A 27,697-nucleotide genomic window follows, 5' to 3' on the forward strand; every position below is an offset into this window, starting at 1 on the left:
GGTTTTTAAAGATGTAAAGCATTTCCGAAAAAAACATCTATCTGTTTACGTACGCGTCACAATTTTGAATTGGTCCACTAACCTGACTCTCGCCAGATGGATTTCATTCTGCAGAGCTCCACACATCCATCTGGGATCGCTCCATTGGAGACGTATTTCAGAAGGAGGGGCCTTATCAAAAATCCTTGAATATGATTGGATAAACCACTTGTTCATCATCTTGACTGACGCGCTACAACCTCTTGCCAAACCCGGTCGGGAGAAGGGCAAAAACTTTCCACTAACAAAAGCCTTCAAAGCTGTCCTCTGGTGTTCTTTTAAATAATTTTATAGAATTATTCTGTAGGTTGGACAACGCTGTTAATAGCAGCCTCAATGTTACTGCTTGCTTGTTGTGAGCTGTATGCAACAAAATGTCATTTTGTATGCACTCTGTACATACAAAATGACAATAGAGTTTGTCTAAGTGCTTCCTCGCTGCTAGCTGCCATTGTTGTCTGAATCCAAACAGTCGCTTCTCTGATACGTCACATCTACCAAAATCCCACCCGCTGATCCTGATTGGCTCTTCCATTTTATGTGGTATTGAAATCCCTCCCAATGGCAGCGATTCCAGATGGATGTGTGGAGCCGTGTGGAGCTGATCCATCAGGCGAGAGTCAGGTCCACCACATAAAATCCCAATAACATACACCAAGCTGATGATTTATATTGTGATAAACACCTTGTATATAAGGATGTGAAAAACATCTATAAAACACTGAAAACCCGTACATTTAGAAAGGTGCAAAGTGTCTGAACATTTACAATGCTTTGTATTTACGTGAACAGAACTTGCAGGTCAAAACTTTGTCTAGGCGCAAAGCAAACAGATTTTTCTGTTTACCTGTTAATGAGAATAAAGTTCAAGAAAATTTACGTTTGTTGAACCCCAGAATAAATTAAATCAGAACTCTGAAGAAAAAACAGGGAACATGAGTTTCCAGTGATTCAACTTGCTTGTCCGTAGTGTTTAATGTTGTCTAGTGCTGTGAAAAAGTAACCACAACCCCAACCCCCCCCCCCCCCCCTTAGATTTCTTGTTTGTGTGTCATACTTTTGTTGTTAAAGCTCATCAAGAAACAACCATTTTTTTATATATTATTTTTTTAACCTAATCTTTACTAGAGTACACACAAAATCAGTTTTGGAAATAAAAGTCATTTATTAACTGTGATAAACAATGTTTTTGGAAGCTTCACTTATCACCCCCATGCCTGATTACCACCAGACATATAGAATCAAGAAATAACTTAAACAGAGGTAGGCAGAAAGATCTTAAAAAGATGCACTGATGCCCCAATCTGAAGAAATAAAAATAATAATAAACATGATGAAAAAGACGTCTTTCAGGCTGGAAAGCGTCACAAAGGCATTCATGAGGCGTAGGGACTCCAGTGAACCAGAGTCGGAGCCATTATCCACAAATACGGGCCTTACTATCCTCAGTTAAAGTCTGTGGTCATGATTCTGAGCAAAAATGTACTTTCGTGTGAGACACAAAGGCCTCATGATTTTCATGATCCCCCCCAACCAATATTTAAGTGTGAAACAAAATAAATCTGTTATTGGGATTAAATACTTTTTCCACAGCACTGTAATAGTCACTTTCTGAACAACAAGCCTACTGACTACAGCAAATCTCTGTTTGTACTGTAAATTGTAGGGACAGGACAAAAATCTGATTTAAGTGTGGAATTTAGTAATGTTGGAAAATGGTCCGGAGCCATGTCACAAAAAACCTTAAATCTGTTCAGAAAAAAAAAGTCATGGCTACAAACAGATGAACAAAAATCACTTTTTAGGATGACAACAAACATGATATCCTGTTTATCATCAACTATAAGGCTCCCCTAAATATGATTTGTTCCCACTTTCCACTGTATGTCATCTCCCTTTAGACAACGTAAATCATTTAGTGTGACCCTCTTTACATTGTATAACTGTTCATAGATTTTTTTTTTTCATGAACAAAAAACAGCTATTTCATCTGCCGACCTTTATCGTGATTCCCAAGTGCTCTCTCAGTAAGAGTACTTCACTCTAAGAGAAGAGTGAGGATGTACACACACACACGCACACACACACACACACACACACACACACACACACACACACACACACACACACACACACACACGTTATGGGAAATACAGAGCTGTAGGAGTCTCATTTGATAATGTCTCCATTTTCTCGAGTCTCTGTCTCTTCTCAAAAACAATGCGATATTGTCAAACAGCTGCAGATATTTATCCAGAAAACCCGGCGTGAGCTTCGAACGAGTGACGGGGAACAAGACACGTCAGCGCATAAACATGTGCAGCATTGACAAAACTCCTGAAGCAACCCTGCCCGGCTCTGCAGCGTTACCCGAGCACCAGCAAAACAAGCTTTATAGTCAAAACATTGATCTGATTTCTGGTAATACATTAACCTGATGATTTACTGATTGCCCTGAAGGCAACAGACTATTTAACTGGGCTCATGAAGAGGTCAGAGGTCTATCTTTGCTTCTGCCGTCAGTTAACACAGGGTTGATCTCTGCTTTTTAAGTTTTTTTTTTTTTTTTTTACTGAGAGATGGATGTCAGAAAGAAAAAAAGAGCGTTACAAATTAAGAAGGGGTCGATTTTACGTTGTTGGAAGTGGGGTTCTGCGAGTTAGTCATTGGTAGTCTGCATACTACTACACAGTAGACAATATTTATTGCTAAGTTTGGAGAAACAGAAAGTAATTCTCATGTAGGACCAATGATAATAGCTATTTATAATGACTTTTAGTCAAATTATATTACAAAAGATTTGCATCTTATCAGCATAAATGAATATTAAACTGGTTGCTTTATTCATTTGCTATAACCAATGTCTGCAGGTAAGTTAGCAACTTCTGATAACTATTCCAGTGAGATCCTGCATGAGATGGTTCTAACCACTCATCTGTACCTTAAGGGAACATTTCTGATTTATTTTCTCTAAAATAGGACAGCAGATAACAGTCCATCTTGTAACTATGGAAGCCCTGAAAGGCAAGTAAATATGATAAAAGATGTATAGAGGCATTTTCATTACATAAGGCTGGATCCAGAGAATCCAAATTCAAGACTTATACATTGCATGTTTTATAATTTGTCACATTTGGGGGCTTACATTGGGATGGACCATACTTTTGGCAAAACAGATAATTTAAAGTGCTTTTCTATAATTTTATATATAGATATATATTTGTTGTAAGGACATATGATGTGACTCCAGTAAATAGTTGCTTAATTAAGCATTATTTTTGTTGGAATAGGATCATAATGTCATGTTTACCACCATTTAGGCCAATTGTAGTATAAAATCTTCAGAAAATAACTATATGATATAATTCAAAATAAAGGTAAGATTTGATCGTTTAATGAGCCTTATCCACATATCTGTCATCCACACATCTGTAAAAAAAAAACATTATACCAAGAAATAAAGCCACAGTCAGCAAGACAAGGTTAAAGGTCCTATTTTAAACATATTTGTTTGGAACATAAAGCATCAAACTTATTCACTACATTTAGAGCAGGGGTCACCAACATGGCGCCTGCGGGCATCAGGTAGCCCCCAAGCACCACATGTGGTGTCCTCAAGCCTTTTCTAAAACTGGCATAACTCTCCAGTGAGCTGCATCTAAAATATTATTTTAGTCTGTTGCTCTACTTTTGTAGATTATATAGATTTAAAATTACAATGTCTTTTAAAAAAAGAGCATTGCAAATATGTTTATTGGTGAGCGTTGTTTCTTCTAGTTCAAAGGTCAGTACCGGTAGCCCTTCGCGTGATACAGTATCCATGAAGTAGCTCTCAGTTTCAAAAAGTTTGGTGACCTGATTTAGAGCATGTGGTTCCCTGGACCCAACCAACAGACTTCAGCTGAGAAGCGGTTTGTCACTGGCAGTAATTAACTACAGCGCCTCCGATGGCAGAAATGGGTATTACAATATACCCACTTTGAAACATGATCATATTTGGTAATTAAAAGAATGCTACTATAAATTGCTGATTCATGTTTCCATCCTTCTTCAGAGAATAAAAATGCTGACAAGAAAACTGACAAGAAAAACTAGACAAACGGTGTAATATTTGCAGATTACTACCAGTCAATCTGAAATGTATATCTATTATATTTATTGATATTATCTATTGTTATTTATATCTATTGACTATATATGCTTAAAACTAATTTTATTAATGGTCATAGATGCATTTTGGGAGATCTTTATAAAAAAAAAACAGACAGGGTTAGACGCATCATACATACTGGAATAAATTTGCTATTTAAAAACATACTTTTACATAAAGCTCAACCACTGATGTGGAAATGGTTTTAATAGCCCTTGCAAAGCCTGGAGGAATGAATTTTTTTTTTGAATTTCATATAATTAAAACATACTTAAAATGAGCAAAAAAAAACTAAAAGAACTGAAGTATTTCCTAAATCCTTTTAGTTACATTGCATCTACTTCTCTTTCTTATCCATTTTTTCTTTATGGCTAAGAATAACCGGCAGCAGCTGCCGTGCAATAACACAAAGCAGTCAGGTGAAGATAACCAAAAGTGCTTTTATTTGAGCCTGAGATTGTCATTGTTGTTCTCTGACGACACTCCAGAGATCTCTATTTAAATCTTACCCTGAGCTCTCATGGGAGCAGAATTTGAATTTAAATGGGTGATTTGAACCAGACAGAGTAAATAAAAAGCGAAGAAAAAAAATGCAACAAAGCAGAGCTTCCCACTGTGAAACTAGCACAGAAAAAATGTAACAACATTAGATTGGAGCTATCTGTTACTACGTTTGCTGACTGTAGTTTCACGTTATTCCTTGTTGCACAACAAACTTTTCAGACCTTGGTAAAAGAAGCGGCCAATCCATTTTCTTACCGTCTTTAATCAGGGGGACGTGGCCGTGTTTCCCTGTGACTCCACTGCACAGAGCAATAATGTTAACAATAATGCAATAACAATAATGTAACGGGTAATAACAAAAGGAGCTCAATCGTTCCCTGGGCGAGCTGCAGCGGAGAGGAAATGATCATAGCATGCTTTCAGGGCCTCCAGCATCGGTTGTGAAATGAAAGCATCAGAGATGGAAATCACCACAGGATAATGTTACTTTTAGTATATTCTTCAATCTGCTCGAAGGCTCCACTCGTAACACGATATGACAAATATTTTCTTCTTTGTAAACGTATGGGGGTTTGAGGATGGAATATTGCATTTTTAAAGGTGTGATGGTACTAAAATATCAAAGAGAAAACAGAATGCAGTGTATATTCCTTTTTTTAATTTAAGGTCATTTTTGCAACTTGAAAAGCAAGAAATTCTATTGTCTTTCAGGACTCTTATCGATTCAGGAGACGGTTGTTTAAAATGACCTACAATGGGGTTCTGTGGGATAAATTAGAACAGTCAGTATCTTACTATGACTGCACAGCAGTTCAGCAATCTCAAATTTGAAGAGAGAAAATCCTAATTAGTAAGAAAGTGAACAAGTTTAACGTTCGTACTGAATCGCTTACGACGTACGGCAGTAAGCAACTTCCTCAGCGTGCTTCAAATTAGCGCCCGCCATCCAGCTACGGCACAGGCTATATTTAATATGACCAAACAAAATCAGATGTTCTGCCACATGTGCTACTCTTTAATCCTAAACCCTTCCAAAAAAAAACACACACAATCAAATAAGAACAATAATTAAAAAAAAAAATAGTCCAGCAATAAATTAACAAGTTCTCTTAAAGGCATACTATGCAACATTTTTCAGTTAATTAATGTGTTCCATACCGTTTTGCATGATTAAATGAGTCATTTCAGGTCGAACAAAGGTTTTCTCGGCCGCTTCGGTGGTCTGTGGGGGAAATACCGTACTTGCAATTGCAGGAGCCCTCGGCCTGCACCCACAGGCTCAGAAGTCTGGTGCATCACCGCGAGAGTCGGTCTCGCTTTAGGGCGAGAACTCCATGTGTTTTTGCCCTGCCATTCACTATATGCACACGCGAAAGCAACAACAAAGAACCGCGTGTTAACGTCAAATAAACATGCAAACATATCAAGTTTTTTATTTTATTTTTATTTTTTGAATGTTGGCGAGACGCTACCGCGGCGAGGCGGCCGACGCGGCCGCCTCGCCAAGATAGTGCTGCGGGAAGCCCTGATGTTCATACTTTCACTGTGTTAGTCATTGTTTGTACTGCCGTTTTTTTTACTTTTTGTTGCGTTCGCCTGTCTGCTAAGGTCAAAACAACCGCGCCTGGCTTGACGGAGAAACCAGAACAGCTGAGCATCTTTACGACAGTGCACTTTTACTTTCGCCCTCTGGGGGGGAGCCTCGCTGGAAAATCAACCCCGGTTGCATAGTATACCTTTAAGATAAATTGGTTTGATCAAACAGCAATGTTCTTTCATAAATAATAATAAAAATAAATTTAGCAAAATGTCCTCAATTCAGCACATCAATGTCTGACTATAGGCTACCACAATAAGAGCACGATAATGGAAGCTGTCACTGGTCTGGCGAGCGATCGGACACGCACACAACAGGTGCATCTTCATCAGCTAACAGCCTTGGTCGATGCTTCGCGTGGCCGTTTGACCAACTTGTCTGATCGGACCAAACAAATTTAAATTTAAGTGGGTGATGTGAACCATGCAGAATAAATAAATTACCTGATTGGCGCAGGTTATCCATGACAGGAATTGATTCAGAAACCAAAAAACATTCCCTTTTTGCTTTATTTGCAGGGCATCACTGTTTGGGAACCTGTAAAGCCAATTATATCATGACTCTGATTAGTAGACGTACATCGTTGCGGCTGCCACTACGATATTTTTTTATTCTTAATATCTGACACTGTCAGATATTGATCGCAGGTTATCTTTGGTCATAAGATGCTAACAATGGCCACCCTGGAACCTGTCATTGTGACGTGAGACCGCAGATTTAAAGCCACGACCAAAGATTTCACCATTTTTCTTCAGTCCTCGTCTTTTATTTGCGACGCCCGAAATGGCACAGTATATATTGGGCATTAAAAAAAAACAAAACATAAAGGCCTGACTGAGAACGTAGCTAAATACCAGGACTTCTGGAATAGTGTTCTTTGGAAAGAAGGGTGTCAAACTGAATTAAGCTTATTTGGACACCAGAACTGTGGACATCTCAGGAAAAGAACCTTATACCAATCAATCGTGAAGCATGTAGGTGGAAGAGTCATGGTCTTCAGGTGATTTCCTTCAGTAGGACTTGGCTTGCATAACTCTATATGCAAATCAAAAAAAAATAAAAATACTCGGAAGACACCCGGCAGGCATTCAAATAACCATGGTAATCATGGTTATTTGGACGATGAATATTTTTTATGAGTTACAACAAACTAACAGCTTCTTGAGGGACATCAGCGACTCTTTGTAGAACACAACGGTACGAGCAGAAAGCCAGCCAGTTTCTTTAGTGTCCATTAAATGTGAACGCTGCTGTTGCTCGGTTATAGCTTAATGCTGATTATTTAAATGTACACCAAATCGTTGTAATGGCATGAATATGCCTCCCATACGTCGATGAGGAAGTCTTTCTAAACACTCCGTGAAGTACTTGAAATCTTTAAGTCGAGTCAGGATGTTACATAAAAAAAAAATAAAAAAAATAAAAAATGAGTCAGCAAATGGGCAAAGAGCCTGCTCTTACTTCATTCCAGGCACAACTATTATAATGAGAATATAATCATTGATAGCATAGCAGAATCCTCAGTTATAGCAACATGGCTAGCCATAGCTCTGATCTTCAGGGAGAATGAAAGAGTCCCTTAGATGATTTACATGCATCTCTTCAGACAGACCAATGAACATTTACATCTACATGTGACAAAAACAGAGGAATATTCACAGTGGTTGTTTCCATCACTTTGAGGTGTGTTACGTTATTGCATGAGGCTAAATGTGATTCTATTACTTTGTACGGTTTTATACCATAAAAGCACAAAGTCTTGAAAAAGCATCAGGTTGGAAGCTGCCTTGAGTAAAATAAAACTGTTATATTTCAGTGGATGTGGGTGAGTTTTAGTACTTTGTGGTTGTCCATTGTCAAAAATAAAAGTTTGCGTTGCTGCTGCACATTTTCACGACAGTTCAAAAATTTGCGCGGATTACCGCGCATTTTTTGTGCATCGTTGATTTTTGCACATGCCAAACTGGGCGCAGAGTGTCCCGTTTCCTTGGTTATAAAATACATTTTGATTGTATCTGAATAAAGTGGGTTTATTTATGGGGGTTACCTGTAATCAAATCCCTTTCTTTAAGGGATAAGATGAAACATCCATACGCAAACATTCCTGAATACAGAACTATTTAATGAGGTGTTCTAATTTTTTCCACATCTACGTTTCCTACAATAACACATTTTAAATTTAGATTTCACTAAACATTTTTTGGAACAAAAGCTGAATTTCTGCAACAGAGCGGTGCTTAAGCGGCACATAAGACACTTTGGCCCTACTTCTCAAACTCCAGGTAGAAAAATTAAATTATAACCCGCACAAGGCTCTCGCTCCGAAACATGTCACTGTTCAAAAGCATTTCTCACTCTAGTTGTTTTTTTTTTTTTTTTTTTTTTTAAAAAGGGCTACACAAGGGACACACAATGGACACAAAATTAATTGAAAAGCAACACAGAATCCAAAACATCTCAATCCGAATGCCTGTGCAGCGTGCGTGGGCCCGAGCAATGCCACGGCGTCATCAATAATACATCAACACACGTGTGTACACCCCCCCCCCCCACCCACACCCCCACCTTTTCAACGGCTATTGTGGAATGTGTGAGGAGAAATGAACCTTTTCATCCATTCAGTAACTCCTCTGTCTATTTCGGCCTGCGTTGGGGTCAGCTCCAATTCAGAAAGCTTTTACACCGCTTTTCTAACAGTCGGTCTCAATTTAGAGAAAAGAAAATTGTTCTGGAGGTTCACTTGTCATTCTGCGCTCAGAAAATTGGAAGCATTTTGACCCCAATTTTTTTATATTTTGTTGTTTTTGTTGGAAACACATTCCTCTTTACTTCTGTTGAGCAGCAGAAAAATGTAACCGCATTCGGACAGCAAAATGTTTATTGAATCTAATGCATTAGAACAGAAACCTTACAGGGGCTGTTCAAACCATGACATATGATTAGATTTAGCTGATTTAGCAGAATGCTTTATTCTTAATATTTGATGCACATATTAGTATATATAACGTATAAAAGTCATTTAAATGGTGATACACCCCAAGTAAAAATAAAATACAAGTTATCGATAAAATACAAAAAGGCAGGTGGTTGCTTAGCAAAACCTTTATGTTTAATTGCAGGAATAAAGCAAAGCTTTGGTCAAATATTTTAAGGGTTCAACTTAGTCTGCAAAGGAAATCTGGAGCGTTAAGACAACTGGGAATACAATTATCCCAGCTCTGGGAGCCGACAGTGTTCACGGGTTTAAATAAAGGCACTTATGAAGACAAAAACAAAAGCAGGATGAAATATTGCAAGTCGGAAAATCAAGATGGGTTCCAAAAATGCACAATAAATACACTTAAATGTTCTTTTTCTTTGCTTTATAGATAAAAAGCCTTAACTAAGACTTAACTAAGCTTTAGAAACACATCTGTATGCTTTTCAGCTCCGTAAATCTGTTAAGACTTTCCTGCAATTTGCAACAAAAAGGTTTCATTTTTTTTTATAAAAGCTGCACGTCTCTGCAGGAGCGAAAGTAGATACAGATTTGTGTGATTTCTTATCAAGCACATTATATGTGATTCATGCATTCAGTTAAAGAAAATGGCTTCTTAAAGCAAACGGAGGATAAAAACACTGATGAGAACGTGGCGGTTCTGGTAATGTGTTCCCACTTGTGAAGCGTCGCGCTCAGTCCACGTTTCTGTACCTGGAGAAGAGGTTATACAGGACGCGCAGAGTAGATTTCAGGTCACAGTTCACAATATCTGAGGAAAACAACATGAGAAAATTCAAGAGGTTAATATTAGTATCTCCTTGCTATCTGAAAAACCACCAAGCAAATCTTTCCTTTAGTTAGAGAGCGGGGAAAAAAAAGGATTTCATTTGAAGCTTGGCTGATTACAACAAACATCATTAACAGTAAGATAATCGGAGAAATTGCTTATTCAATCATTAATATTCCTTCATAGTCATACGTATCCCTCGAGACGAAGATAAGTCCCTTTTCCATTTTTAATTAGGCATATGTCTTGCACAATTCAACTGAAAAACAAGTAACTGTTAGGAAGGGGAAAAATCAAACAACTAATATAAAATAAGCTGCAACTACCTGGTTTCATAGGTATGCACATCTTTAAACCAGTACTTTGTTGAACCTTTTGATTAAACGTTAGCATTGAGATTTCTTACTCCAGGAGTGAATGCTGCAAGTCAATGACTCGATGCAACCTGCTGGGGTTCCTTAGAAGAGATGGCATGTTGCGCATTGGTGCTATATAAATACATTTTATTAAATTGAATAGATTTCCTTGGTAGGAGTTTGCCCACTTGTTGACTCGATAATAATCGGTTCACTCTACTTTCCAAACGTTCAGATTGCGAGGACACGTCTTGCTCACAGCCTTTATCAGATGAACCCACAGATTTTCTTTCAAATTTAGTTCCAAAACTATAATTTCCTTTTGGTCGTTGTTGATTTTGACGCAGGCTTGAACCCCGCAGTGATGCAGAAAACCCTCAACTCCTCTTCGTCTTCAGCTTTGCAGCAGATCTCTGAAGGTTCTAACTCAAAACTGACAGGACATTAGGACCGTTTATCATTTCATCCGCCATGAAAAACACTCTGGCTCCAACTGGAGAAAAAAGTAATCCCAGAGCTGCTGCCACCACTATGTTTCTCTGTGTGTATGCTGTTCTTTTGGTAGCGTGCGGCGTTATTCTGCTAATCGTTCACATTTTGTTTCATCACACCAAAAACACATTCTCCCTAAGGCGTTGGGAGATTTCAGTCAGGGCTGGATTTATATTTACTTTTTGGAAGAAAATACTTGTATCAACTAAACTCCTTTAACCAGACGAGGAGCAATGTAGGACACAACTAGTACTGTGGAAAAACTCATTAACCTCTCTGTAAATTATGGCTCTAGCTAAAGGGTGCAAAGAGGCAATTGTCAAGAAAGACCCTACAAGGACAGCTGAACTTTATTTACGGTTAATCAGATTCTCTATAATAAATAGTGAGCTCGCTTCCAAAAAAAGACTGAATGCTCAGACCTTGAACCAATATCTGTATTAGTTTATGAGCTGTTTATGTACACTTATCCAGTCAGGTTATTACAACTTTCTTATTCATTCATATAACAGCTTTGTTTGTTTGTTTGTTTGCATTATTACAGGCTATTTGCAACTCACATTAACAGATAGGCCACATAAAAAATTGAGAAAGCATTGAAGTTATGCATCTTGCACTCCACGGTGAATACTTTCTGCCTAAAGGTTCACAGTGAAAATAATATGCAGTAGTAAGAAGAGCGACTCTGCAGAGAAACCATCACCGCACACTTCTCTGGTGACAGAGCATGGCAACATGTGCTTTTCACAGTAAATATACAGCAATTTCCCTCTGGGATTATTGAAGTATATCTGATTCTGAAAACGGATCTAAAAATAAGTAAAATGTTCTTAAAGTTAGTGTATTTGTCCTTGATTTGAGCAGGTAAATAAGATTATTTGCCAATGGAATGAGTATTTTGACCCCTAAAATAAGATGATTAGACATCCTGCACTTGAAATAACATGATGGAGATGAGTTGTTCCTATTTTAAGTGCAAAGATCTTATTCCATTGGCAAATCATCTTATTTACCTGCTCAAATCAAGGACAAATACACTAATTTTAAGAACATTTTTACTTATTTTAAGTTATGTTTTTGCAGTGTATTGTGCTGATACACAACAAGAGAGTTCCTATACTGCTTAGTCTTTATGCTAAACATTCTTTACTTCCAGATTAAACTTTCCAGAGAGATAAAAAGCGAGATAGATGGATATATATTTGTAAGGGGGGTCCTTTAGTATTTTGATCCAACTCGCAGCTTGGACACAGCATAGTTTAAAAAGGGCAAAGGTTCAAAGCATAAAAGTGGTAAATGGCATCTCACCCTCAGGGCGGGGCTTTGGTCGCTCCAGACCGCCGTCCTGCATCAGCTCAAAGGAGAACGACACATTGTGAACCTGCCGGGAGAAAGGTGACGCTGTTTCACATGTGCATTGTAAGACACTGGCCTGTCACATTTCTGACGAGGGAAAACACGGCCCAGGTGGGTTTGTTTATTCAAAGCTGCGCTCCACAACTACAACAAGTCAATAGCATCAGCTTAATTGGTTAAAACTCACATTTCCCCTTCATGAATATTGAAAGAGGCCCGCTGCCCAGACAGTGATTCCACCTCCTGCAGCGACATCGCTACGGGAGTCAGTAACGACTGTAATAATTCACTGACAGGGATATTTTCTGTGAATTAATCGTTTTTATTTCCCCAACATTTTTAGGCAAAGTTACAACCGTTTTTCCTTCAAATTGCTGCGAGGGAGGAGACGCCCCCGCCTACAGCCTGCAGCAGTACGTGTGAGTTGGGTTGAGCTCCAGTCATTGGTCGGCTCTGTCTGAGCTGCCATTTCAAAACAAACACGGCCGACAAAACAGCCAGGGTAAAAGTTTTTCAACGCTTTCAAAGGCCGAAGGGATTTAACGTACGGGGTCATTGAGTCAGGCAACTGTGAACTGAAACCGGTCTTTAAGGGTTCAGTGTGAACTGCAGCAGCTCAAGCACCAAACATGATGAGCAGCTAAAGGCTCCGGTTCAAATCCGCCCTTCGCCATTCTGTACCCTCTTTATATTAACGACTTATTTCCATTCATTTGTGATTCTGATTCCCATTTGAGCTTGTTGACTCCAACAAAGTACGTCACATTATGAACTCTGATCAAACTAAAATACCTGAAGGGTCCTCCTACAGGTAAATATGATTTACTAGATTCATGTACCCATATCTGCCTACTGTGGACCAGTGATGTTCAAACATTTGGCACTGTGGCCAAAAAATTGCCAAGGTTAGAAGTACTCGGGGGGCCACAATCATTCGACACATTCCATGAAAGCTAACCTGACATGGGATCCCCAGTTTTTACTATTGTTGCAAACGTGTACATGGAGGAGGTAGAAAAATGTTTTAATGCCCTTTTCATGGACACCACCAAGCCATTGGTTGAGACCTGGATCAAAATTAAATCTCAGGAAGTCAAACATTTCATTTATCACATAAACCCTGTGGATAAATATATATAAAAGTTCATATGAGATTGTGTAAAAAAAAAAAAAAAAAAAAAAAAAAAAAAAATGGCATGTTGACTTTCCTGGACTGTGACGTCTTAATGTTGAATGTTAGAAACAGTTAGAAATTGGCGTGTACCACAAAGTAACTCCCACGCAGACCAGCACTTGCGATTTCACTCACACCACCCACTGGAGCATAAGTTGGGAGTCATCAGGAGCCAGGGGGAAGGAGAAATCACACACCAGGCCCTAGAGCCATGTGGTTATCCCAACTGGGCTTTCCTCAAAGCGGACAAGAAACCCAAACAGGAGGACCCCAGACTCAGACCAGAGATCATCCCCTAAGTTGTTTCATTTATTTTCTAACCATGACGTTCCAGTGGCTTTCAAACCTAAAAAGGAACAAAGACTGGTTCACCCCAAATATCCGATCCCCTGGAACAAACAGAGGAGGGCTCTGACCAGTTCTACCTCGGGGGAAACGAAGCAGCCACTGGCCAAAAGGTTGGCACAGCAGAGCAGAGCAACATCATTAGGCCAAGATTCTGCAGTTTACATTCATCTGTAGGGCAGCGGTCACAATTTCAGGGATGGAAATGTCGTTGTGGATAGAGAGGAACGCTGGTTTAGGAATAAAGGAAGAGATTTTTGTGACGTGAAACCGGACGTCCAATTGTCCTCCTCTTACAATAATAATATGACTCCGGCCCCCTGGGAATAATACACAGCCAACAGAGCACTAACGATCAGTTGGTAGGCTGATGGTCCTATTTTGCATATAAACAACAAGTTTTGATTGTCACACTTAAACTTGTTGATCCACTATGCGAGTACTGCATATAAAGAGTTTATATGAAGAAGTCTGTTGGAGAAGAGACAAAACGTCTCAACAAAGAAGAACCCGTCCAGAGAACCTCATTTTTTTATTTTTGTACTTGGATTACTGAGCCACATCAAGACTCTCACGCCTTTTATTAATAAATGCATAAATGATAAAGGCTTCACGTCATTATTATATTCTTATTATTATTTCAGTGAGTCACACCGCATATATTTAATACATATATATCACATTTAAAAGTGCAAACATTTTACACCGTTTTTTGTGGCATAAGATAAATGCAAAAATGTTTATTGTTAAAAAAAAATAAGCTCTTTCTGGAGGAAAATTAATCATTTAGATTAATTGATTAATGCATTTTTTTATTGAATTTGGTTTAGTTTAATAGTCGTTCATGGACGCTTTGCACATAAAGGGAGAACAGAAGGAAGGAAGCAAGGAAGCAAAGACACAACAGAGGAAGGAAGGGGGTAAGAATGTAAGCGAATACAAAAAAGTAAGGAAATAAGGCAGAACAGGAAGAAAATACGTAAAGACAGACAGAACCGAGGCAAAAGCAGGGAAAGAGATAAGAACATGGCAGGCAGAAGTGAATGTAAGAAGGACATAAAGGAGGAGAAGGAGGGAAGGAAGGACAACAGGAAGAAATGACATAACATTCAGAAAATGGATCAAGGAATAAAATCTGAAAAAGACAAATATTGCCCACACTCTTTTTGTCTTTGTCCATACGTTTCCAGACGCTAAAATGAAATTCTATTGCTTTCCAGACCGCATAGGAACCCTGGATGATGTGCAGACAAATGATGTAATAACGAAGAGCTGCCTGCTCAAGGCATGAGAAGGATATTTTGTTTAGTCTGCCATTTTCTAAGGTCGCCGTCAAATTTACAGCCTCCGATGAGCAGAAGCTCTGTCCTGGAAAACCCCCCCAAAAAAAAGAAGAAGAAGAAAAAAAAAAAAAAGGACTTCTGCAGCAATCTCTAGAGGAAAAGAAAAAAACTGTAAGAGAAGAGGAAGACCAATCAGGGAGAAGAGGCCTAACAGCCGAAAGATGTTTTATATTCCCGGCCCATTGTGTGTGTGTGTGTGTGTGTGTGTGTGTGTGTGTGTGTGTGTGTGTGTGTGTGTGTGTGCGCGTGTGTGTGTACCCTTCCTGCTGTGAAGTACTAAAAGCTTTGCCCAACAAAGGCTTATTGTGTGAAAAGCGTGACCTAAGCCCATCTAATACAAAAAAGCAGAAAGGAAGAGCCTGAAGAAGAGATCCACTGAGCAGGAGCAGGAGTGATTTCTTGATGCCTTGTGCTACTTTTCACAGCCCACCCCTGGTGTGTCGTTGATAGGCCTCGAACACACACACACACACACACACACACACACACGCGGAAACAGAGCCGAGCCCTTGAGCCACTCTACTGTTTCCCTGTGCAATGGGAGATTACAGATGCTGTGGGGCCGGTGCGCGTTCTTGTGGGCCAGGAGAGGCTATGTGCATTGTAGCACCGATGCCCATTTTGCTCCGCGGCTTGGCAGGGGCTGCTGGCCAAAACCCAAACAAAAGGCTACTGTGGTGTCCACAGATTGCCTGCTCAGAATGCCGTAGTACTACAGAGGCCAGCGGCTGTGCCGAATGGGCTCCGGGGAGAGCGAACGACATTTATCAAGCTATTGAGAGGAGAGTCTTGGCTTCGAGCGCACAAGGCTCCTCCGAAATGGGGTATTGATTTAAGAGTGTTGCTTAAACTGTGGGTCAGGGCGAAGATGAGCTCAGAAAGATAAGAAAAAAAAAAAAAAAAAAACAGCAACAACAAGGCGTAAGGATGTGGCAGAGCCGACTACAGCACTTCACAAAATACAGAAGAAAGAAAGTCGTGTCAGTGCTCTGGGGAGATTTTAAGTTTGCGTCTGGCAGGTGAGGCTGGTTCATTGTATCCGAAAGGCCAAATTAACTCAGTTTAGACGGATTACATACTGCAAAAACGAAACTAGAAATAAGTAAAATATTCTTAAAGTTTGCGTATTTATGCTTGATTTGAGCAGGTAAATAAGATAATTTGCCAATGAAATGAGTATTTTGTCTCCTAAAATAAGATAATTAGATATACTGCACTTGAAATAAGATGATGGAGATGAATTGTTCCTGTTTTAAGTCCAAAAATCTTATTCTATTGGCAAATCATCTTATTTACCTGCTCAAATCAAGGACAAATACACTAATTTTAAGAAGATTTTACGTATTTCTAGTTCTGTTTTTGCAGTGCAGATCTTTTTCTTATTCACATCCATTCAAAAAGCACTGTCTTGTAAGAAAAACTAACGTTCATTTACATAGTACCAGTTTAAAATCCTAGTATTTAATCAGAGCGCGTTAACAGAAACTCTGCATATCAAATATGATTTTAGTCACTTAAATCAGAAAATAAAACTGGGGAATGCACACAGGTTAATGATTTTAATTTTCAAACAAAACCTTGTTATATTAAGTTGGTGTTTAAGTGTGAGAATAAGGCTTCCATTTATACAAGATGTTAGATGCTTTAAATAAGTCCCTGATTTTATTAAATGGTCATTAAATATACATGTCAGAGGGAAAAGGCTGCTTGGCTATGATGCAACTCAACAATAAAATAAAGTGTAGTAATTTTAGTAAAATGGTTGTTCTTACTATGCATTTAATTTGAGTGAATATTTTCTATACGCTAAATACAGTCCACCTTCGCTCTGAAGCATTTGCCTGGCAGCCCACTTTCCTAATTGAACATATCTTGTGACAGACAGAGGCTGAAAGCTTAAAGGGATCAAAAGGAGCAACATTTCTGTAATCTGCTTAGGCTTCCTGATGTCAGCTGAGGTCCATCTTTTTCCCTGAATAAGCTGGACTTTATATTGTCATCTGTTCAAGCAGCAGCCAGTATGACTAGCAGACATACTGCTGTGAAAAAGACAGTTTTCTGGTCATTGGCCTCTTAAGCGTATTAAAACACAATAATTGATACTAAAAACAGCAAAGTTGAGATGAATTCTTTTTCCCAGAAGATGTGGCCCACGGTCCGAAAACGTCTGGTTCCTGATAACCTGCTTTATAAGACAATCCATTCGACACTTCAACATGCTCACGGGAGGCATTAATGTTATACGGGCAGAAAGATAATAGGACTTTGTACCTTTTGGTCAAAATTCTCAGGTGTGAGGAAGAAGTTGTAGAGCGGCACAAAGTATCCTTCCAACAGACCCATCAGCAGCACCAGATAAACCCCGTCTGCGAACTAAACAGAAACAGATGCACAAACGCGTGAAGACAAATTTGACCCATCTGCAAAATATCTATATATAACCAGGGCGGTTTAAATACATTATTTGCTGTCACAGTAACAGCTTGGACATAAACCTTCATTGTAACAAACACTCAGAAACTACTAGAAGCTTCTCGTTTTTCCTCCATGCCACAAGGTGGCAACAGTGAGGGTTCCTTCATCATCCTGTGGTCCTGACCCACTAACAGAAGCAGTGCCTGTCAGCACCATGTGTCTTTAAACTACTTTCATCATGAGTCTAATTCACTTTACTGATGAAGATGGTTTGATTTTATTTGCCAGCCAAATGTCAGATCATATGAGGATGTTTGTATCGTTGAATTTCCCGTCACAATATGGAGAACAGCCTTGCCTTTAATTTTGAGCGCAGAAAATACAACACAGGCGTTACCGTTAAAAAGCTTCATGGGAATGTTATAGATATATCCCGCTAAATGGGACAACAGCATCGTCTGCTGTTTGGTCTGTACCTGCAGTCAGTAGCAGGAGTAGCAAGGGATTCTGGGTAATCCTCAGAACAACGGCTAATATATAGGTATGAACGTCTGTGGACGAATAACATTAACTCCTAAAACAGCATACAACTTAATGTAACTGTATTTTGTCTTTCATATTAACGTTTTGAAATTATTATTTTGCCATAGTTTCATCTGGTCTATTTTAGTATCTGGATTTTATTGATGAGGTTCATGGCTAGCTACAAGTAGAGAGAGAACGCACAGTGAACGTTCTTGTTTCCTCTGTTTTGACTGCAGGTATGTGGGGTTTTTTTTATACTGTTGTTATTATTATATAGTTAATAAAAAAGGTGGCAATGCTGTTAGATACTGCTTTTGTTTTAAATGTATTTAACTGTTATGAAATATAAAAGGGATTCTGGGTAATCCTCAGAGCAACGGCTTCACTGCGTTAAGAGAGACCAATAAAAGCAGAGAGAGGAGATTTTCATTCTTCAAAGGGGGGCACAACAGAAAAACACTTAGAACCACTGTTCTAGCTGGATTTCAGCCATAGGTGTTCTAAAATAGCTGATGCACAAACTGAAGGCATTAAACCCACAGAGGTGCCTGTTGATGAGATCCAGAACCCCTTAAATGGAGAAGTAGATGGATCCAAAGTTGCACAAGACTTAACTCAGGCCAACAAGGCCACTAATGAACTTTAAATCACACATTTTAAACATTTACATCTTAGATGTGTGTTAATGTAGGTAGACATGAGGCTTACCTGTGTCTCCAGCTCAGACACTTCTAGGTTGAGCTTGTTTAGGTGTTTGTTTACAAAAGTGATCAAGGTCTGAAACAAGATGCAGAAACATATCAGACAGAAGCTGAAAAACACTAAAACATGGATACAGGTAATAACATCTTAAATGATATGAATTACCATTTAAAAACAAAAGGAACATAAAAGGCAAACATTCCTATGCAAATCACTTGTACCTTTAATAAATTAAAAGTTGATACCAATATCTATTTCCTAAAAAATAAATAAATAAATAAATAAAATGATTAGGAATACGTAAAATTAAAACTGGAAGAATTCATGAAGGTGAGAAAAATAAAATGAAATCCTCTAAATATAAGTTTAAGAGAAAATATGTGGTCCCTGAAGGATTCATGTGATATTAGTGTTTATCTGAATTCAGGCAAAACGACACTAAAAAGTCAGAGTGGGAATAGACAACCATCCTTTAGAATTAGTTCTGGAAATTACAGAAAATGCATCGTCTGGACTCAACTATCCAGGTTCTCAGTGGTGGTGGTGATGTGGGGGGGTGGGGGGTGGGGGGGGGGGGGTTCAAGTTCCTCTGACTGGTCTGCCTGCAGCTCAGATTTCAGTGACAGATTAGATGTCAACAACCACAGGCTGTTAAGCAGCTTAAATCTTATAAACAAGGATGAACAGATTTCTCCAAACAGCAACCTCAGTGCTCAAATGAAGAAAATTCAATTAAAGGGTCGATGTAACAACAAGGCATACGTGTCTCCTATTAAACATTTTTAAGCAGCTCCCTAGAATCAAAATTTAAAGTTAAAGACTTATCTATCTTGATACGATGAATATGCAATGTAAAGATACTTGCTGCATCTCAGCATTTTAAGAAATGTGGTTTGGAGGCCCCCACACAGTTTTCCCCATCAAAATTTTCCAAACTGAAATTTCTAAAGTTTTCAGTCATTTTTAGGTAAATTTTAAAATGTAAGAAAAAAAAAAAACACACAGTCTGTGAATTTGAGGCAACCATTTCTACAGTTGACAGAATTGACGCATGGACAAGCGGATGGATGGATCAACAAATATAAGGATGGATGGATAGATGGGTGAACTGTTGGATAGATAGTAAACAAAAAGAAGATAGATGAATAAACATGGATGGACGGACAAGTGGATAAACAGACAGATAGACAGAAGATGGGCAAAATGGCTCATAGATGGATGGATGCATGGATGGATGTAGGAAAACAGATGGAAGAATTAATGGATGGAAAAAGAAGTTGGAGGGAGAGATAGATGGATAGATGGACAGACAGATGGGCAGGTGGAAGAATTAAACACTAAAGGAATAAAGTCTGTGGAAACACTTTCTTTTTCTACAATCTAGTTTATTTTTCTGCACTTATTCAAATATGGAAAATACTAAAATTGCAGAACATTCCAGATAAACTGAGTTTCTTTGTTTCATCCTAACATGTCACACTTCTGCATGACCGTTTCAGAGATGCCAGAAAAATCGGCGACGTGACTGTAAAGGCTCGCTACCTTTTTGACAACATTCAGCTTATCTGGAGCGTGGTCGAACAGGGTGTCAAAAGCATCGCGCTCTGAGGAGAAGAAAAGAAAACGTATTACTAAATGCAAAATAACAGAGGAATGTAAGATGAAGGGGGGAGGGTTTTTTTTTTTTTAAATAAATAAAGGCATACCATGTCTACCAGAGAATGCCCTGGGAAAAAAAAAACAAAAAAGGAAAAACACAAAAATCAGCTGCAGTCTTTTCATATTGAGAATTTCACGGTTCAATGTTCAAAACAAACAGGAGAAAGGAAGATGCTTCGGGTTCAATCACAGAGGAATGCAGAGAATGGAGGGATTATGTCAAACAAATGACGACACAATAATAAAGCCGCTTCTAATAATATGATTAACAATAGACACAGATGCGCCATGGGTGTTTAAACAACTGGGGAGGGTTACAGCAGCCACACGCCACAGTACAATGCAATCACCTCGAATACTGCCGGGTATTAAAACAATAAATGAAGACATGTCTGTGCAGAGCGCCCCTCTGCTTTTCTATGGGAATGAAGGGCCTCTTGTCTGCGGTTAACACTGTTCGCACTTTGGAGGAGGCTTTTGTTGGAAAGGCTCAGGTGGTTCTGGAGGGGTAAGGGATCGCTGCAGCGCGAGTGTCCCCGAAGGCAAAGATATCGCAGCGGGCAGGCCAGCGAGAAATGGCAGCCGCACAGACAAACAAACACACAAAAAAAAAAAAAAAAAACTCACGCGCACACATGTTCACGGTGTAATCTCTGATGGCAAACGCGGGCAGGTCTGGGCAACGGTCCTGGTGGTGTGGTAATAACCCATCTCCACTGTGACCACCATTGTGTGTGTGTGTGTGTGTGTGTGTTATTAGCAGTCTACCCATCTACCATGACCAAATGTGAGTGTATGTGAGTGTTGGCCTGCCGTTATCTCCCTTGTTGCTGCTGTCAGGCTGCAGGACAGCCTCACAGGGGGAGACAAAAAAAAAAAAAAAAAAGTCCAAGAGAGGCTCTGTTCAGTTTAAATTGTCTAATTCTTCAGCTGAGGGTGCCACCACATTGCTTGTTTAGATACAATGGCCGTCATTTCACCTGTGCACAACATTTGTTCCACTGGCTTAAGGGGAGGGGGGATGGGGGGTGGGCTGCAAACTTCAAATTCTCTGAAAATGAAATCTGTATTCAAGGCAGAGAAAGCAGATGACTTTTTAGGTTGCAGATTTTAGCCTCCAAATATGAATTCTATTTATTAATTTCAAAGTAAGATACAACCTGGATGTAAAACCATGTATAAGATGATTTTAAAAAGATCTGCATGTCATAAATGCAAGATGCACTATAATTATACGACAGTGTTTAGATTGTGTTACCGTTATCACGTGTATCAAGTCTTGGGGCTCTGGAAATTACTCGCCTTTTTTTACTTGCACCGATTCTGTGCATGATTCCCGATCACTGATTCCGTAAAACTCTGACTTGCCGACATCGATCGCATTAACAACTACAAAACAATAGTTTTGTGAAATATTTAAGTGAGACACACAACAAAAAAAGGCAAAACAGAAGAAACGTTTAAGGGGCTAAATTGTTTTAAATTAAAATTTTCACAGACCAGGAAGTTTCAGTTTCAGGGACACCATGCCCAGACGGTTCACGTTTGTTACGCTGTGTTATCCTTGGTGGGCTGTTCTCAGTAGACACAACAGTGGTTCGTAGTTCACGTGACCCAACATCACCCGCACGGTCTTCTAGAAAGGCACAAAGCCTGAGCTATTTGCTCTTCAAGACTACAATGTGTTTTGCATAAAGTTATTATCGGGAGCTTTCTTCGGAGCACCGACTCCACCGTTGTTCAGCTGGGCAGGAGTGCGCGGCGAGGCGTAAGAACGGCTAACACAAAGAGATGAACTCACTCCGTGTTGCCAGTGATTTCTTCTTGGATCTGCCTCGACTGAAGGATGCCCTCTCGCTTCTGAAAGGCAAAAGTGGAGAACGTTGTGCATATGTTACTGAAACAGTAACAAAAACACAGTGGTGGTCGATGATGAAACTTAAAAGCCCAAAATAAACATAAAAACACTTAGGTGAGTGTTAAAAACAAAGACAGCAGCTTCAGGAAGAAGAAAAAAAAAGGTACAACAGTACAAAGTTTTGCAGACACTGTAAATAAACAAAAAAAAAGAAAAATGGCACCAACCTGAACCACCACAACTTGAATAGAAACATGGTCTGGCAATCTGATCGGTGCTCTGAAGTGTTGTGACAGCGCCACCAACAGGTGCAGAATGGCGACTATACTCTTAGCATGAACCGCTGATGTGGAAAGAACAACAACAACGTGGTGAGTTTAAGTCCATTTTTCCAGCCTGGCAAACAAATTAAGAAGGATAGATGGAGTCGAAGTGGAGTTTAGGCGGGCAGTAACGAACAGTCAGTATCTTACATTTAGCAGAGAGCGTTCAGAACTACCTCCGTTTGGAGAATAAGGGAGGGAACCTCATGAGGGCACTGAGCAAACAGTTCCCCAGAACACGGCTCATTCAAAAAGGGAGTATTTATTACGATGAATCACTTTTAAAAGACACAGCTGCATTCTTCTAACCTGACCCTAGCCAGATGTATTTCGCTCTGCCTAGCTTCACTCACATCCATCTGGGACTGATCCATAGGAATTGCCTTTTTTGAAGACTGGGCCTTATCAAAAATCCTTGCATATGATTGGATAAGCCACTTGTCTGTCATCTTTATCAACGTGCTATTTCAACCACTCACATCGAAGCTAACCCTTGACGCTGATGAGAGCGACGCAGGAAAAACAAAACTTTTTTTTTTTTTTTATGTATTTGCGGCTCTAGTGGCACGCATTTTATTGACAGTGAGCTGACAGGAAGAGGGGGGAAGACAGGCGGCAAAGCGCCGCGGGTCGGAGTCGATCCCGGGCCGACCGCGTCAAGGACTAAAGGCCTCCTAATATGGTTCATGCTAACCGCTAACCGCTCCGCCACGGGCGCGCCCCGGAAAACAAAACTTGCCAAATCCGGTCGGGAGAAGGGCGAAAACATGGTTTCCACCAACAAAAGCCTTCAGAGCCGTTCTCTGATGTTCTTTTAATAAAACAATATTAGGTAGATTGGACAACACGGAGGAAATAGCAGCATCAATGTTAACGCTTGCTTCCTCGATGCGAGCCGCCATTGTTGAATCAAAACAGTCTCACGGTCACTTCTCCACTACATCACATCTATGAAACTCCAGCCCTGCGTCCTGATTGGCTAGACAATAAAATTGGTTGGAGAAATCACTCTCTATGGGAGATGTCCCAGATGGATGTGAGTGAAGCTAGGCAGAGCGACATACATCTGGCTAGAGTCAGGTTAGCATTCCTCCATAGTAAGACTAAGGCAAGGCAAGGCAAGGCAAATTTATTTATATAGCACAATTCAGTACAAGACAATACAAAGTGCTTTACATGATTAAGATATACCAAAATAATAAAATGTAGATAGAAAATAGAATAAAAGCAAGTAGGGATAGAATGTAGTAACAAAAAAGAACATTCAAAACAGTAAAACTGTTTAACTAGAACAGTCAAAGGCAATTTTAAACATATGTGTTTTTAATCTTGATTTAAAAGAACTCAGGCTTTCCACACTTTTACAGTTTTCTGGAAGTTTGTTCCAGATAAGCAGAGCATAGGAACTAAATGCTGCTTCTCCATGTTTAGTTCTGGTTCTAGGTATGTGGAGTAGACTGGAGCCAGAAGACCTTAGTGGTCTGGAGGGTTGATGCACTGACAACAAGTCTGTGATGTATTTAGGTGCTAAAGCCATTTAAGGATTTATAGACTAACAGAAGTATTTTAAAGTCTATTCTCTGAGATACAGGGAGCCAGTGTAAGGACTTTAGAACTGGGGTGATGTGCTCTACTTTCTTAGTCTTAGTGAGGACGCGGGCAGCAGCGTTCTGGATCAGCTGCAGCTGTCTGATCCACTTTTTAGGAAGTCCTGTGAAAACACCGTTGCAGTAATCAATTCTACTAAATATAAACGCATGGATTAGTTTTTCCAGATCCTGCTGAGACATCAGTCCTTTAATCCTAGAAATGTTCCTCAGGTGATAGAAAGCTGACCTTGTAATTGTCTTTAGATGCTTTTGAAGGTTCAGGTCTGAGTCCATCACTACACCCAGATTTCGGGCCTGATTGGTGGTTTTTAGCTAACTAAAACACTAAAAGACTCCCAATCCGTTAAGGTATATGCTGGATGGCAGCTGTTTGAAGGCAATAACTGTGTCACGTAAGGCCAAGTGGGTCTCAGTACTTTTCCACCCTTTATAAATGAAATCATCATTTGAAAGCTGCATTTTGTGTTCAGTCAGATTACTTTCTGGGTGATGTTAAACATCGATGTATGAGTAAAGCAGAAACAGAATAAATCGGTACGAAAGAAAGTCCCTTTTCAGTTGCAAGTATAAAAATGTGAAAGCTGAGAGCACAACATGGCACCGTCCCAAACAGCCTGTTTAGCTTTGTGTTGTAAGGAGCAAAAACCAACAAAGCAAATGGGGTTTGTAATCCTGAACACAATCAAAGGAACAATTAAGAGCCTAAAGCCTTTGACTGAAGCCAGTGGCGTTTTGGCGTGACAAAGTCAGTGTTAGAAGGCGTCCTTTACATGGTGGCTGCCTTTAAGGATGTGGACAGGTTACTTCAGGAATGAGGGAATTTATAACAACATCAAACGAGAGATGAAAGGCGGGAAAAACAAAACAAAATTGATTAGGAGAAAGCTCCTCAAATAAAAAGGACAGCAAAATCAATTACATTCCATGTTATTGACTGTCCGCCTTAGCATTTCTGAGGACATCTCACGACAATAGCTTTTCAAGGACACATCCTCCACCAGAGACACAACCAAGAAGGTCAGAGTATGTTTTTATTTCGGAAAAGAAATGCATGTGATGTTGCCCTTCTGTGGTGCACTGCTCTCACTTCATCAATTCTCTTGGTTTTCTTTGTGTTTTCCTGTTTTTAATTCCCCCCCCCCCTCCCAAACAGAGTATTAGTTCGTTCTTCTTTCTCCTGTCTTTGTATTTTATTTTTCTTTGTCAAGTTTCCCCTCATCTGCCAAAGTTTTTTTTTCATTTAACAACGGTAGGAAACATGAGAACAATCAGCATCCAGACAAAAGTAAAAAAAAAACAACAAAAAAAACAATGGTCAATACCTCATAAATGATACCAAGGCAACGATAAGACTCTGATTTAGGCCTTGTGGCGTTAATATGGGATTCCACAGCAGAAGAAACAAATCTTCTGTTTGGAAATTTGATCATTTTTCAGACCTTTTCTCCAGAGGTTTTTATGACAGGGTGGATATTTGACATAGTTTGGTTCTATTTAAAAAAAATATATAATTTTTTGTTTATATATATATATATATATATATATATATATATATATATATATATATATATATATATATATATATATATATATATATATATATATATATATAGCTTCCAATTCAGCAGTGTGGTAAAGGACCATTTCCCTGCATTTCTATGTTCTGTAAAGACTGTAAAAAAAATTTAATAAACAAATCCATTTGGAGAGGGTTATCATATAAAAAAGAACCTTAGCTTCAGTTTTAAACCCAGAAGTAAAATAATCTGCAGTCTAAAAAGATTAGTGAGTTGGACAAAATGTCTAGTTTTGATGTTGCAAACCAAACATTTGATAAAAGAACCAAGAAATATTTTGATAACAGAATAAGAAATAAACTGTTTCCAAACGTAGCTTTTCCCTTTCAACACTTACTGTATCAGGCTGTCTAAGATGGTGTAGCGACCCTGAAAAAATGGGTAACCCCGGAGTTTGAAAACAATTGTATGGAGGCTCTCGGCCGTAGATACTGTTCAAAAAATATATATAATTGTGAAGCTAATATACATTGAAAAGTTGAGAAAATAAAAGATTCCAAAACTGAGACCTGACTCCGAAGAGATGGGTTTAAATATTTAAGTCAGGGAGTCTCTGGGGCGAGTTCTGATGGCGCTGGGGTAGTGAGCACGACCCATAAACGGAGGCTTTAGTCCTCGTCCCGGCTGACCCAGGTTTGATTCCGGTCTGAGGTAATTTACCGCATGTCTTCCCCCCTCTCTCAAACCCCCCTTTCCTGTCCGCCTACTTTGTAAAAGAAATGAGCCGCTAGTGCCAGAAAAACCCAGAAAAACAATAAACATTCTATTAAAAAATAAAAAAGGGTCATATTTGCTGCTTACAGTCGACGTTCCAGCGGATGTTCCTGGTGGACAGCTTGAGCGATTCGTTGATGCGCTCCAAAACAGTCTGCAGCTTCTGCTTCTGGGCGATCTCGGATTGGGTCACCTCTGCGACATTCAGCTTCTCGCCTTCCAACTTTTCTGTGACACACATGAAACAGTCAACGGCCTCTCTGGTGACTGTAAAATGGGCTTAAAAAAGCACTGGCTTCATCCAGATAGTTTCATTTAGTCTTTTTAATCTCACTCTTATCAGGAGCAACCAGAAAACAGAGCGAAATAGAAATCATACGCACAAATGAAATGGCCTATTATCTTTACCATATTTTTCGGACTATCAGGTGCACTTAAAATCCTTAAATTTCTTAAAAATTGATGGTGTGCCTTATACATGATTAAAGTTGTGCTTACTGACTGATTTTATACGGTTACAATGTGCTCAAGAATCTGTTAAAATGTGTAAGTACGACTTTGGTTAGCAACGAAGCCGCTACGCTCAATGGATATTTGGAGCATTACGGTACACTGTGTAGCCACCTGGTCGGACCCCTGAGCTGTCTACAAGACTGCCTTACTGTAATGTCTAAACTAGAAGTGCATTCATCTAAGGCGGCCTGGAGTACACGCAAGCGACAATAAACAAAGTAAGTTGATTTAATATAAAAGTTAAGTTTATTTTGGCCTTACGTTAGAGACAGGGCGGTGTAGTCCAACTACTCTGTCCTCCCGGCAGAGGCGGATAGCTCTCCCTCTCAGGAGAGAGCTGTGTATGCGGAGGGGCGCACTGAAAAAAGGGAACTAAAACTAAGTTAAATTTTCTCGAAATTATTATATTTTTCCTTGATTTGATCAGCTAAATGAGACTTCTTGCCAATGGAATGAGTATTTTACCCCTAAAGTAAGATATTAGATATCCTGCACTTGAAATAAGATGGAGATGAATTGTTCTTATTTTAAGTGCAAAAATACTCATTCACTCAGGAAGAATATTTAATGCGCCTGATAAACCAGGGCGTCGTATGGTCCGAAAAATACGGCATGTGTGTACGCAGAGGGGTGGAGTGCATTTCAGTTGGTTCACGTTGTCTGTAGCGCAGTAGTGCC

At 39.4% G+C, this 27,697-nt stretch overlaps 1 protein-coding gene across 2 annotated transcripts in view; it reads right to left on the minus strand.

The window, feature by feature from the left end:
- Positions 1-9,153: 9,153 nt before the first annotated feature.
- parvaa (parvin, alpha a) overlaps positions 9,154-27,697 on the minus strand; it is a 31,214-nt gene continuing 12,670 nt past the window's right edge. For both annotated transcript variants that reach the window (XM_012867529.3, XM_036124580.1), the window contains exons 5-13: positions 26,594-26,734; positions 22,510-22,625; positions 22,226-22,284; positions 20,472-20,491; positions 20,308-20,369; positions 18,772-18,840; positions 17,395-17,496; positions 12,214-12,286; positions 9,154-10,039 (exon numbers count right to left, since the gene is read on the minus strand). In XM_012867529.3, the coding sequence (XP_012722983.1) occupies positions 9,963-10,039; positions 12,214-12,286; positions 17,395-17,496; positions 18,772-18,840; positions 20,308-20,369; positions 20,472-20,491; positions 22,226-22,284; positions 22,510-22,625; positions 26,594-26,734 (719 nt within the window). In that variant the 3' untranslated portion in view covers positions 9,154-9,962. The remainder of the gene's footprint in view (positions 10,040-12,213; positions 12,287-17,394; positions 17,497-18,771; positions 18,841-20,307; positions 20,370-20,471; positions 20,492-22,225; positions 22,285-22,509; positions 22,626-26,593; positions 26,735-27,697) is intronic.

This window comes from Fundulus heteroclitus, chromosome 2, assembly GCF_011125445.2.
Source record: "Fundulus heteroclitus isolate FHET01 chromosome 2, MU-UCD_Fhet_4.1, whole genome shotgun sequence".
Classification (NCBI taxonomy): domain Eukaryota; kingdom Metazoa; phylum Chordata; class Actinopteri; order Cyprinodontiformes; family Fundulidae; genus Fundulus; species Fundulus heteroclitus.